Source organism: Orbicella franksi, chromosome 8, assembly GCF_964199315.1.
Source record: "Orbicella franksi chromosome 8, jaOrbFran1.1, whole genome shotgun sequence".
Lineage (NCBI taxonomy): Eukaryota > Metazoa > Cnidaria > Anthozoa > Scleractinia > Merulinidae > Orbicella > Orbicella franksi.
In genome coordinates this window covers 17,086,972-17,099,471 of record NC_138152.1, presented here as the reverse complement: position 1 = coordinate 17,099,471, position 12,500 = coordinate 17,086,972, and the positions used below count along the sequence as shown (strand labels likewise).

At 39.8% G+C, this 12,500-nt stretch overlaps 1 protein-coding gene across 1 annotated transcript in view; it reads left to right on the top strand.

Moving 5' to 3' along the window:
• The first annotated feature begins 5,732 nt into the window (after positions 1-5,732).
• Positions 5,733-12,500, top strand: part of LOC145494719 (uncharacterized) — a 16,609-nt gene continuing 9,841 nt past the window's right edge. Inside the window, exons 1-6 of the mRNA XM_081474284.1 lie at positions 5,733-6,032; positions 6,436-6,487; positions 8,914-9,084; positions 9,779-10,045; positions 10,542-10,814; positions 11,566-11,841. Coding sequence (XP_081330410.1) covers positions 5,742-6,032; positions 6,436-6,487; positions 8,914-9,084; positions 9,779-10,045; positions 10,542-10,814; positions 11,566-11,841 — 1,330 coding nt within the window. The 5' untranslated portion in view covers positions 5,733-5,741. The remainder of the gene's footprint in view (positions 6,033-6,435; positions 6,488-8,913; positions 9,085-9,778; positions 10,046-10,541; positions 10,815-11,565; positions 11,842-12,500) is intronic.

The following is a 12,500-nucleotide window of genomic DNA, read 5'->3' as shown; positions in this document are numbered from 1 at the left end:
CGAGAGGTTAACTATACCTATGCAATCCCGTGTCCCACTGGGCCCCGGTAAGTTCCAGTAGTGGTTCTCGTTTCACGTACTCTTCACTACGCGAGTATAAGCCTGCTGTTTACTTCTCGTTCTAACGCTTTTTTCACTGTTTGAACAGCCTAGTTTGAAGATAAAGTTCTCAGTCATAAAAATCAGCTCTAAGATCATTGTTTCTTTGTCATTTGTACAGAAAATTTGAACGATTTTAAGAGTGCCTGCCTGTAAAAATCAGACAAATTCTTAATTTCGCAGCAAGGGTCGAAAATTCGATTTTGCTCATATTCTTATGGTAGATAGGCTAGGGCATGACAAAAACTACTAGATAGTTTTTTTGGCAAAATATCCTTTTATTTCAAAGAAATATGCAAATTACCAAATTCCGTTAAAATCGTCATTTGACGCACCATTTCATTAAGCAAGTTTGAGAGCCTCGCATGCAAAACCACATCATTCTTCCGTCTTTAAAACACTCAAATATTTTTGTGCAATGTTTAAATGTGTACTGGGTTGATTTTAGGGAATGTTACGCTGTCTCTTTGGGTGCAAAATAATTAAATTTCGAAGACGTGTATTTTATTAACGTAAAAGTACTTCGTGAATATAATTAGTTTTCACCATGTGCGAAACCTTCAAATGGATTAAGCTTCTGGTGGTTGAATCGCAGAAGGATGGTCTACAGATTCCTGTAAAAATTTCTTTGGGCAAATGACTGTGAGCGACGCCAGAGCTTTTCAAAGTACGTTAAAAATGCAAATATTTGACCATCCGTCGTCAAGTTTCAATTTACGGGTTGGACGTACATTTTAGCATGCGCCACATGACTTGACCTATGTTAAGTTGAAATAGACACAGAGCTGATAATTTCGAAATGTTCTAACCTCCTTTGCTGTAAAAGGCAGGTCCAAAGCCGATTTGACGTGTTTCTCTCACCATTCGTCGCACATAAAGCAGAAGTTTGCTTTTGTTTACATAAGGTCCGATGTACATCGCCAACTGTCAACTTATTTAATGGTCGAATACCATGAATCTGTGACCATCTTTCTGCGCATATGAACATCACTGCATCTAAGTCAAAAACGGCTAAGTCATTTGTAGATAGTTGCTTGCTTTGCAGTGCGCCAAAATATTACGTTTGATCGATTGCTGACCATTGCTGATAAGCGCGTCGGCGCAGCACGATCTTACAGCCGTTATTTGTTCGTCACGCAATGCTGTCACGACATATGCTGCACATTTGGATCTATTTTGTATAGAGCACTCTCAGGGTAAGTAAAACAATTTAATCATAGTTCATCTGTTTGTTCATATATATAATAATATGTGTATATTTATATAATCGTACTCTATAGTGTACGTGACCTCGGTCCAAATCACGTTTGTTTCAGACAACAGCTGATAAAGCTAGTGCCTGTACTCACTAGAATTTTTTTAAAAAATCACCATAAACAAATTATAGATCAATGAAGCAGGAACTAGCTGAAATAAAAATAGGAAACCACAACGTGTCTAGTTCGTGAGAAAAACGAACTAAATTTAATCTGTAATTACGTGAGTAAATAGCCCTGGCCATGCCATTTTGACGTATTTTGTTTGCTTAGTGGCGAGGCATTGGTATGTTTGTAACAGAAAATAGAGGACTGTTGTCAGTACAGTCCAAAATTATTGTCAGTAAAATATTGTAAATGAAACGCCTATTGACCGGTTACCTCCGCGGCCACCATTTGGTCGTTCCGATAAGGGTTTCATTATTGTCTTTACCCCTATAAGGTTACTCCAAACCTTCGCGGGAGTCCTCCAGAAAAAAATTCGTACGCGCGTTGTTTTCAAGGAAACCCCCATAAACTATATATCAACAGGAAGGTTATAAAATGTAGAATTCGATAAAATTATGTTTTGTTTTGGATTTTGCTTTCCAAAGGCGGCAGAGGCCGTCAACTCCAAAATGACTGACTGATGTTCCAGCGAATTAATCGTTTATCAAATGCGATCGTTCAGGCAAAATAACTGTGCAGTGTTAATCGCAAAGCCTCAATCTCCGAAAACGTGTCAGCATTTTCTTTTGTTTCTATTGGTTATCTTTTTATAGATCTGTCAAGTTCGACTATCGAAAAATTCGCGTAACCTGTTGCGTTAAAGGCCGCCACGAGGAAAGTATTTAAAATAATGGAATTCGCCGACACGCTTTTGTTCCATATCTATCAGTGAATGTTCTGACCAAATTTCATGGAAAACCATCGAATCTGCATACTCTATTAATTCATTTAAAGAGAAGGGATTCTCTCGAAAAGCGAGTGCGAGCTTTCACCTTCTAAAGATTTATAAACATATCACGCCTTCACAGAGGAATGTGTCAACTTGAAAAGCCGCGAGCCAATGAAATAACAGAACCCCTAGCGTTCAATGTATCCAAACTTGTGCTTCGCGGACATTGATTTTCTTAACCAAAAAAAAATTCGACCAATGTAGCCCCGCGAAGGTTTGAAGTAACCTTAAGCGGCCACGCAAAATTTAAAAACTTTGTTTTGGAAAGGGCGATGGCAGAAAAGAGTCTGAAATTGAGTTTAGCGTTACAGTATTACGCAGGGCATGTAGGTAGCGGTGGTCGAGTAAAAGATAACAACAGGGGTATTGGTAAACTATTCATTCTTTTCATTTCTTAATTTAATCTCTTCCTACTCAACGCGATTGTGTGCTCCCAGTGGTTCCAAGCCTTATGGAGCCTTACGTATTAGGATAGAAATTGTCCTACCCCTGCCCCCTAAAGTGGGATGACAGATTGCGTGACGAACAAGGAATCGCTGCAAGCAAGGATTCAAGCCATCTAACCATGATCATCAAACGTAATATTTTGTAGTGCAAAGCAAGCAACTATCTACAAATGACTTAGCCGTTTTTGACTTAGATGCAGTGGTGATCATATGTGTCGAAAGAGGGTCACAGATTCATGGTATTCGACCATTAAATAAGTTGACAGTTGGCGATGTACATCGGACCTTATGTAAACAAAAGCAAACTTCTGCTTTATGTGCGACGAATGGTGAGAGAAACACGTCAAATCGGCTTTGGACCTGCTTTTTACAGCACATGAGGTTAGAACATTTCGAAATTATCAGCTCTGTGTCTATTTCAACTTAACATAGGTCAAGTCATGTGGCGCATGCTAAAATGTACGTCCAACCCGTAAATTGAAATTTGACGACGGATGGTCAAATATTTGCATTTTTAACGTACTTTGAAAAGCTCTGGCGTCGCTCACAATCATTTGCCCAAAGAAATTTTTACAGGAATCTGTAGACCATCCTTCTGCGATTCAACCACCAGAAGCTTAATCCATTTGAAGGTTTCGCACATGGTGAAAACTAATTATATTCACGAAGTACTTTTACGTTAATAAAATACACGTCTTCGAAATTTAATTATTTTGCACCCAAAGAGACAGCGTAACATTCCCTAAAATCAACCCAGTACACATTTAAACATTGCACAAAAATATTTGAGTGTTTTAAAGACGGAAGAATGATGTGGTTTTGCATGCGAGGCGCTCAAACTTGTTTAATAAAATGGTGCGTCAAATGACGATTTTAACGGAATTTGGTAATTTGCATATTTCTTTGAAATAAAAGGACATTTTGTCAAAAAACTATCTAGTAGTTTTTGTCATGCCCTAGCTTATCTGCGATGAAAATATGAGCGAAATCAAATTTCCGACCCTTGCCGAGTTATTTTCCATTTTTATGGACAGGGACTCTTACTACCTAAAAAAAGCTATGAAACCCTTAGCCTAAACACTATTTCAGAGACCAAAACATCTTAATCAGCGTTCCTTTATGAGTGATGCACAAACGTAGCTTACTTAAGGTGTTATCCAACTGAAAGACAACAGCGCAACAACTGACTTCAGCAGAAGCTCACGGAATAATACTTCCAAAATAAACCATGTTGTTGCACTCGCGCCGCCTCTCTCCTCTCAAGGTGTATAAAATTAATAGGTTGATACAAATAACTACAGATAATGCAGAAAGAAGACAATCGTCCGGTTTTACTTGGATGTAGACTGCAGTTAGCTCTTGTTCCTCAAGTGTTTTCCGAAATAGTAGGAAGCATACAAATCTCTCCCTAAGGCCCAGCTAGGACTCACCAACAACAAAGAGTTGACCCGTCTTCAGTTCATGACCGTAATTATTAGATTTTCTTTTACGAGTATTAAAATGTTATTCATGGTATCAGTGACGTGTTCGACAAAACTGTTTGTTGCCGCAAATGAACGTGTTATCTGTATTGGCATTGCGGTAGGCATTGCGAAGGATTGGCTGATGGCGAAAATCGGCACCCAATTTTGTGAGATAAAGGGTATATGGGGTAGACTTTGCACAATCTGTTGTAATTAATTTATTAAACTTCCATTACTATGAGACGTTAGGAAACAGACCGTTAGCGAAACAACTCAAGAGCGAAAAGAACGATATCCTTTGTCAATGGGTCCTGGTTGCTTCAAATTTCTTTCGTTTAAAACGCATCATTTTTCTTTGGCCTAAAACGCGTTATAAATCATTGTAGTTGGTCACACTGAAAGAACCAGGTTTTGCGGAATGTTTGGTAGCTATAAACCTTTGTCTAGGCGCACTGGTGGCCGCGACGTTATTTAGCCTCTCACGCTCAAAGAACGAGGTATTCATGTATATTTGCCTTGCTTGTTGTAGCAACCGGTCGATATAAAGCCCGTGCGGATCGAAAGACCTCCCTCGCTCAGGTAAGATTAAGTCGTTAAAGTTCCCTTAGGTCGTGCGATCTTATAGAAATGCTAGTTTCCATTCCCTTAAGTCCTTTAATTGCCCTAGAAGGATAAACTTTTCTATTTCTATTTTAGTTAAGGTATTACAAGAGAAAAACACACAAAAATTTCATTCCAGTGGCATTTAAGTGCAAGCGGAACTTGTTGAGTTCCAGCTGGAAAATCAGAGAATGAGCTAATTAGATACTTTTAAGAATGGCCATAAAATTGGCAACGTTTGCAAAGTGCGTCACAAACTTGATTCGCGATACCGCGCAAACGCAATACGTGCTCCTGATCCTCTTGCAAGTTCCTCAGTGTACGTCACGATTTAACCACTAAGCTACACAGGAACACAAACTGCATACCATAGGTGTATTTACCTGAAAACTTTGACTTAGGTTAGACAGCTTTTTTTTTGTCACTTTATGGTTTTATGTTCCTGCTTCTTTCGATTTGACTCTCATTTTTCCATCATAAACCGAGTGCGTTATTAACCTATAGGATCTGAACCACAAAAACGCCGCTACTTCCTCGCTTGATGTTAGGCCTGTTACCTTCTGATGAGATATTAGATGACAAAAGGTTACATGTCACTGCAGAAGGAAGTGATAATGAGTTAAAACCTCTGAAATGGAAATAAAATTGCCATACTTTTTAGTAATTTTATCGCTTTGGTTATTTCGTTGTTATACCATTAGCTTGGCCCTGAGAGTTTAAACAAGCTATAATAGCTTTATCTATTAAATGAGATAAGGAAGCTATTTGGTCACAAACACATGCAGTGACGGTTTGAAACATGATAAAATCCCCTTCAGTGCCAAGATCATTCACCAGGCACGTCCAAGCGAGACAAACTAATTCCTGTCTGACTTAATCTCGATTTTACTTTAGCCCCAGAAGATTGAACGTTCAGTTTCATCAGCGAACACTTTCAACGATGGAGACCGTAAAATCTCGAGGTAACAGTTTCCTGGCTGTTGCCGTGATTGTGAATATTTTATTCAGTCTTGTTTCCGTCGGATGCCTCATTTATAAAGTAAGAGTATTAGAAGAGCAAGTTTCTCAGTGTAAGAGTGGCTCGTTGAGAGAATATCAACCTGAATCCGGGGAATACCGAGATGAAACTTACCGACGAAAAAGGTCTGTTGGATCCCTCGGAAGATCGAAAAGCTGCAGCAGTTGCCACAATGCTTGTGTCCAATTATTTGGACTGGGAGCCTCTGCAAAGGTAGACCTATCTGAAATATATCATATGTATGAATGCATTTAATTTTTAATCATTTTATCTAATCTGATAGTGTAAAGACTAAATCGTTAACTCCAGGTGACAAAAATCTTATCATGCTATAACACCAGACAGTGTTTGCAGTCTGATCAGTTGTCATAGTTGCAGGGTTAACTTCAGTGGAGTTGTGAGTCTGTTCGCCCGAGAGAGTATGATTTCATCACTCAGTCGAGAACTAAAAAAAAGATTAAATAGTCGATCAATTTAGTGGGAACATGCCCGGTAAATGACCAATCATATGCCAAATTACTTTCTTCTAGATAGAAAAGAATTTAAGCCTTCCCCGTTTAAGACGTACTTCAGTTTTTGCTCTAGATTTCTTCATATTACTGTTTTCCTTATCTAGGTCACAACAAAGATTATCAATGGTACAGATCAAGACGTCATCTGTATGAGAGGTGAGTCGGGACACTATCACGACCATTTTGTTCCATTTGAGAACGAAACAGTGCTAAAATGTTTGCAATGCACAGGCGGCCCAAGCTTTCAATTTTATCCTTTTTTTCCCTTTTTATGCGAACGTTCAGGCTAACGTGACATATGGCATGTACTATTACATAACGACCGCGGAATTTGACCGCGCGAAACATGACTCTCGCCTTGCAGCATATGGCGGTGTTGTGTTACAACGGTTTGAATTTATAAAGGTTTGTATGGGAATGCAACGGCTTTGCTTGAAAAGCCAATTATTCTTATATTTTGTGAATAAAATCTACTTACCCTGTTGCTGTGTTGTATTCTTTGTTGTTTGCCAGCTCCTCGGGCCGATTTAACGCGATTTCGGCGAGTTATCGTTCTGTGGGTTTCCACTACTAAAAGAAAGACAAGGCCGGACACTGATTTCCGGAGTGCCTGCCGCTCCAGGCGAATAAATCCACTGAAAATAACCCTGCCGGCTCAATTCCTCCGTAGAATCGAAGAAGAGATGTTGAAGTTCCATGTCAGTTCACTCGCTACGCGATTCCGTCCACAACGCCTTCGCTACGAAACATTTATTTCGAGATTGCTTCGCTTGCAAATTCGAAAACAGCCGCGTCACAAAAGTTAGGACACTTTTGCGGCGGCAGGTATATTTTACAGGGTGCAGGGTGCAGGTTGCAGGTTGAAATTTAATTATAACTGAAAAACCGCTGGCACTAAAAATAATTAATAACCTATATACTCGTCAGGGGTTCTTACATAAAGTAGTTCGCCTCTTTCACGTTTTGAAAACACGCTGTTACTAATATTTAGGCCTTCTTTGGCAATCTTCTAACTTGTTACGCCGTGTACAGAAACCAGAGACTTCGTACGCTTCCCAACATGTTTGTGATCGCACTTGGTTTGGGCGATGTTCTCATGTCCATCGAAAACACGATCGATCCGCTATAAGTACTTATCGATCGACACGCAGAGACTGGTGAAATCTCTTCAAAGCCATCTGGATGGCCGCTCCACAGATGTCTCCATCGATTCCAGATTTGGCTCGAGTCTTCCCTCAACAACAGAAGATTGCCATCACAAATGAAGCAAATAAACAAAGAAATGAAATAATATAAGATTTTAACCGACGGAATATACTAGCGCAAGCTCAGTGTGCTTTCATTTTGGTACTCACAGGGAAGAAACCAAATTCGGCAGATATTTCAGATGATATTTCAGATGTTTCTTCAAAAACAATAATTAATTGCAGGCTTAAAATCATTGAAATATACTCTCCTCCCATCGCTTCGGCCGGTTTGGCACTTAGGTGGAAGCCACCTTTCTAAGCGACTGTAAACAGCATCATGTAACAGTCACGGTAATTCTACCAACTGTACGTTCTTTCAAGTGCCAGCGGTTTTCCAGTTATAATTACATTTCAATCTGCAACCTGCACCCTGCACCCTGCAAAATATACCTGCCGCTTTTGCGGTTCGCATAGTACGTTGGGTCACTATAATTAGCCCGACCGGGGGTAGTCAGCAACGATTTGTCAACACGCAAACCAAAATGCTCCCCGGGTACCCTCGTGATTTATTTGACAAACCCACCAAGATTTTGATTGGTCGATGGTAACAAGTATTATTATTATTATTATTATTATTATTATTATTATTATTATTATTATTATTATTATTATTTCTTTTAGTAGTGGAAACCCACAGAACGATAACTCGCCGAAATCGCGTTAAATCGGCCCGAGGAGCTGGCAAACAACAAAGAATACAACACAGCAACAGGGTAAATAGATTTTATTCACAAAATATAAGAATAATTGGCTTTTCAAGCAAAGCCGTTGCATTCCCATACAAACCTTTATAAATTCAAACCGTTGTAACATAACACCGCCATATGCTGCAAGGCGAGAGTCATGTTTCGCGTGGTCAAATTCCGCGGTCGTTATGTAATAGTACATGCCATATGTCACGTTAGCCTGAACGTTCGCATAAAAAGGAAAAAAAAAGGATAACATTGAGAGCTTGGGCAGCCCGTGTGCAAAGTAACTCCGCTTGTACACGGAATGCTTCTTAAACAATAAGACAAAGATATTAAGTGACTTCTTGAAGGGAGACCAAATAGCGATGACTGTTTTACCGATTTTTCTAAGACATGACGACATGCAGAATTTGAAGAAGTCTTCCAGACTTTTTGAATTTCAAATCATAACCATAAACACGACTAACTCTTCCTTTTATAGCTTCAGGTCTTTTCATGCAACATCACGTGGTAACAAACACTTGTAACCACATTGATAGGTACTGATTGGAGGGGGGGGGAGGGGGGATGGGTACAGTGTGCTTACATACACAAATTGATAACGATACCATACCGCTGGCTGATCGCTCGGTTGTTCTGGTTTAAGGTGCTCGTGGGCCCCAGGGTCCGGAAGGCCTTCGGGGGCGGCGTGGTCGCCCAGGATACATAGGAAAATCAGGTAAGAGGGGTCCCCCCGGAGAGAGGGGCCGGCAAGGACCGCGCGGCAGGCCTGGAAAAGCTTTGGCCGGGAACACGTCAAAGCTGATCGAAGATATAGGTAAGACTTGATTATTTTACTGTCTGCACAGGTACTACGCTTTCGATTGGATTGCGACATTACTCCTGCGTACTTTAAATGATGCGCTTTCCACTTAATTAGTGAACATGTCCTCTCGTCGCATCATGTAAGTGACGTGGAGCATCCTTGCAGGTGCACCTTTAGAAGTACAGTTCTGGTCGATTGTCCAATTCGGGGACTCGGGTTTTGCTGTGTCTTAAATATATAAGAGAGTCAATGACTGATCTTCAGCAATGTAGCAAAAAGCGCATTTTCAAATTGTCTCGTAAAAAAAAAGAATACGCGTTTAGAAAGATCGGTCTGCTAAACGATCTTAAACGTGGAAGAGCCAGAAAGGGGAAACTATTAGAATTTTATGCTAGATGTGTTTATTCTTCGTAGTTTGTAGTAATAGCCTTTGTTGTTTGTTAGCATGCGTGGAGAGCGACTTTTGGGCCTTTTATTACTGTAGCACTGGACATTAGTTAGTAAGCAACTCGACTGAAACCCATAATAGCTTTCGGCATTGTCGCACACGCTTTTCCGCTTCTTTAGGACAACCTGCACGCTTCTGTAGGGCAGTGGTCGTTGTTAATTTACACCACTGTAAAGAACCCTCCAGTCATATTACAAAGACAAGGCTAGTAAAAGTCCTGCCAAGTCAATCTCCTTTCTTCCATTATCTACACTCTAGATATTCCAAAGATCAGAAAGGGGCTTCCATCCAGCTTTACGACAAAAGAAGGAAGCAATGTCTCCTTTCCCTGCTCCTCCAGGGGCTACCCTAAGCCAGAGATCACGTGGTACAAGAACGATCAAAAGCTTGACAATAGCCTCTATAACGCAATGACAGGAGTGTTGACATTTCCCGGTATTCAATTCGGTGATCGAGGCTTGTACAGATGCGAGGCCAGGAACTTTTTGGGTTTCGACTCTACCACTGTCAAAATTGTAGTTGAAGGTAAAAAAGACTAATTTTGAATAAAAATGAATTGTTCTTTACGTAGTTAATGTTGTTAAAATCAAACAATTTTTTTCACAAAAAAAGTCCAAATTAACAAGAATTCTTAAGAAGAATTATAAATTGTCCCAGTATTAAAACGTCTAACCTTGTGTGTAAAGTTGTACTCTTGGAAAATTGATTGTGTCATTTAAAGTGGATTAGAGCGGTTTTCAATTGAGTGTCGAAAGTAATCGGGCAATTAATTTGGTTTTGCTTTTGGTGTTGATACTGCCGAAATTGGCTGAGTAGTCTAATTACTAAGTAATTGGTTTGGTTTTAGTTTTACGAGTCTCAATTGAAAACCGCTCTATTAGAAAAAAAAAGCTTTCTTTTTTCACACATAACGTCAACATATTCTCGGTCTGGACAATACTCTCATCGACAAGTAAAGACTGCCTAATTGTTGAACTTTTGACTGATTTCTGCTTCAAAACGACTTTATTATTTCTCACAGTCCCCCCGAGATTCGTTACAGCGCCTGAGATCTACCACAAGGGGTACGAAACCTGGGAGACGACTTTGACGTGCAAAATCTTCGCTTATCCCCCGCCAAAGATAGAATGGACTCGGTCATTCCGACCGTTACCTGTTGACCGTCACGTGGTGACTGGAAAAGATTTGGTGATCAAGGATACTCGGCGAGAAGACAAAGGACCTTACATGTGCCGGGGAGAAAACCATTTGGGCCATGTCTATGCACTGATCGTGCTTGTCGTAAACCCTGTTCGTAAGTGGAGAAAGTGTTAAGGACCGTATTTGACTGTTTTTAAACAAGTTGTTTTTGTTTAGACTTGCCATTCCCTGAATTTTATATAATTGATTTCCAAACCTCTTTATGTGAGCTCTAGACGGTTAGGTGGAATATATTGCTTAATCAAGTGCAAAATCAAACCACAATGTCATGTCATACTTCAGGTGAGAGGCAGCGAGAACAATTTGTTCAGTCTCGGTTGTCAGTCCAATTGCCATGACCTGAGACCGAATATTTTTCCGTAAGGCACTCCAACACAGTCTGTGCGCCGGCAAAAGAGAGTTTTGATTTCCTTATTCCCAAGCATGTAATACTAAAGTAGTATTTTTTAGTTTTAAAATCAACCAAAAGCTAAGAGTGAATACTTAATTTGTTTGAAAATGAAAATAAATGCTAGGAAACGACGTTTCGATGTAATCTTGACATCCTTATCAAGATAGAAATATTACGGTTGATGTTGTGTATCTACATCTTTGTTTGACAGCTCTCTGTGTGTTGTAGTCAGCACTTGTAAAACCTAACGTTTATTCTAAACTATTATGAAACTAGTCACATCTGGCCTGGGTATAGATAAACACAGCATTAATTGCGTGATATATAATGATTTCAAAATAACACGTTGTTTCTTAGCGTTTAATTTCGTTTGAAATGCATTACCAAAGTTTCATTCATTGCAGACTTTTTTCTCAGTTTTATTTCTTTTTCGTTATGATCACCTCAATATCAGTTGCTCCTGTTATTACCACTGCACCACCTTCTGTCGTCACGGTAACAAAGGCGAATGACAAAGTTACACTACAGTGTGCTGCCCGGGGGTCCCCCGTGCCCAATCTGGAGTGGAGTAAGAATGGAATGGTGGTTTCTACCAACACAACCACAAAGACTGCTGATGAAGTCAAGGGAGAGCTTATTATTCCAAGCTTCAGTCCCTCTGATCAAGGCGTGTACAAGTGTTTCTTTAGAAACTACGAGAACGGCACGGCAGAGATTGCTACCACTGCAGGTACACAAGCAACGCAATATATCTAGCTTGTCAAAGGTGCTGTAAAATAATAATGCGCATGTGCAGCTTTTTGATAAGAAAGAGGTTTTTCAACTCGTTTCTTGAGGCTGCGTCCCCCTTGATCAGCGGTCGGGGAACTTGGACTCGGGGATCAAACACATAACTTGAAATCGGCGTTAGGCACACTGCAATGAACCGTATTGACATCAATGATATTAAACCAAGTTTTCAAAAATAGTCAGTGAAAGAGAACTGGAAGTTTAATGTAACACATATCAATCTTCTGCACTATTAAGAGGCCCTGCGCCTAAGAAACGACCGATGATTTCCGGCTAAAAAATAAAGTCGGCCGATTTTTATCTCCCAAGAAGAGGTTACCGAATACTATTTAAAAATGAATTTCTTTTGTTTCAGTTTCGCTTTAAACCAAAAATATCGAGCCGCAAACTTTTTCCGTCTGATAGCAGCAAAATCAGGCCGAAAATAAGGCCCCGCAAATACTGTTCAGAAATTACTATCGCGACGCAAAATAATGAGAAAACTACACAGTGTTGAAGAAAAAGGCCTTTTAATGCAATATCATTCGATAAACATCAAAAAACTGCCGAAGCGATTAAAAAATAAAATTTCAAATGTTGCATACTAAATTAGATGGAGCG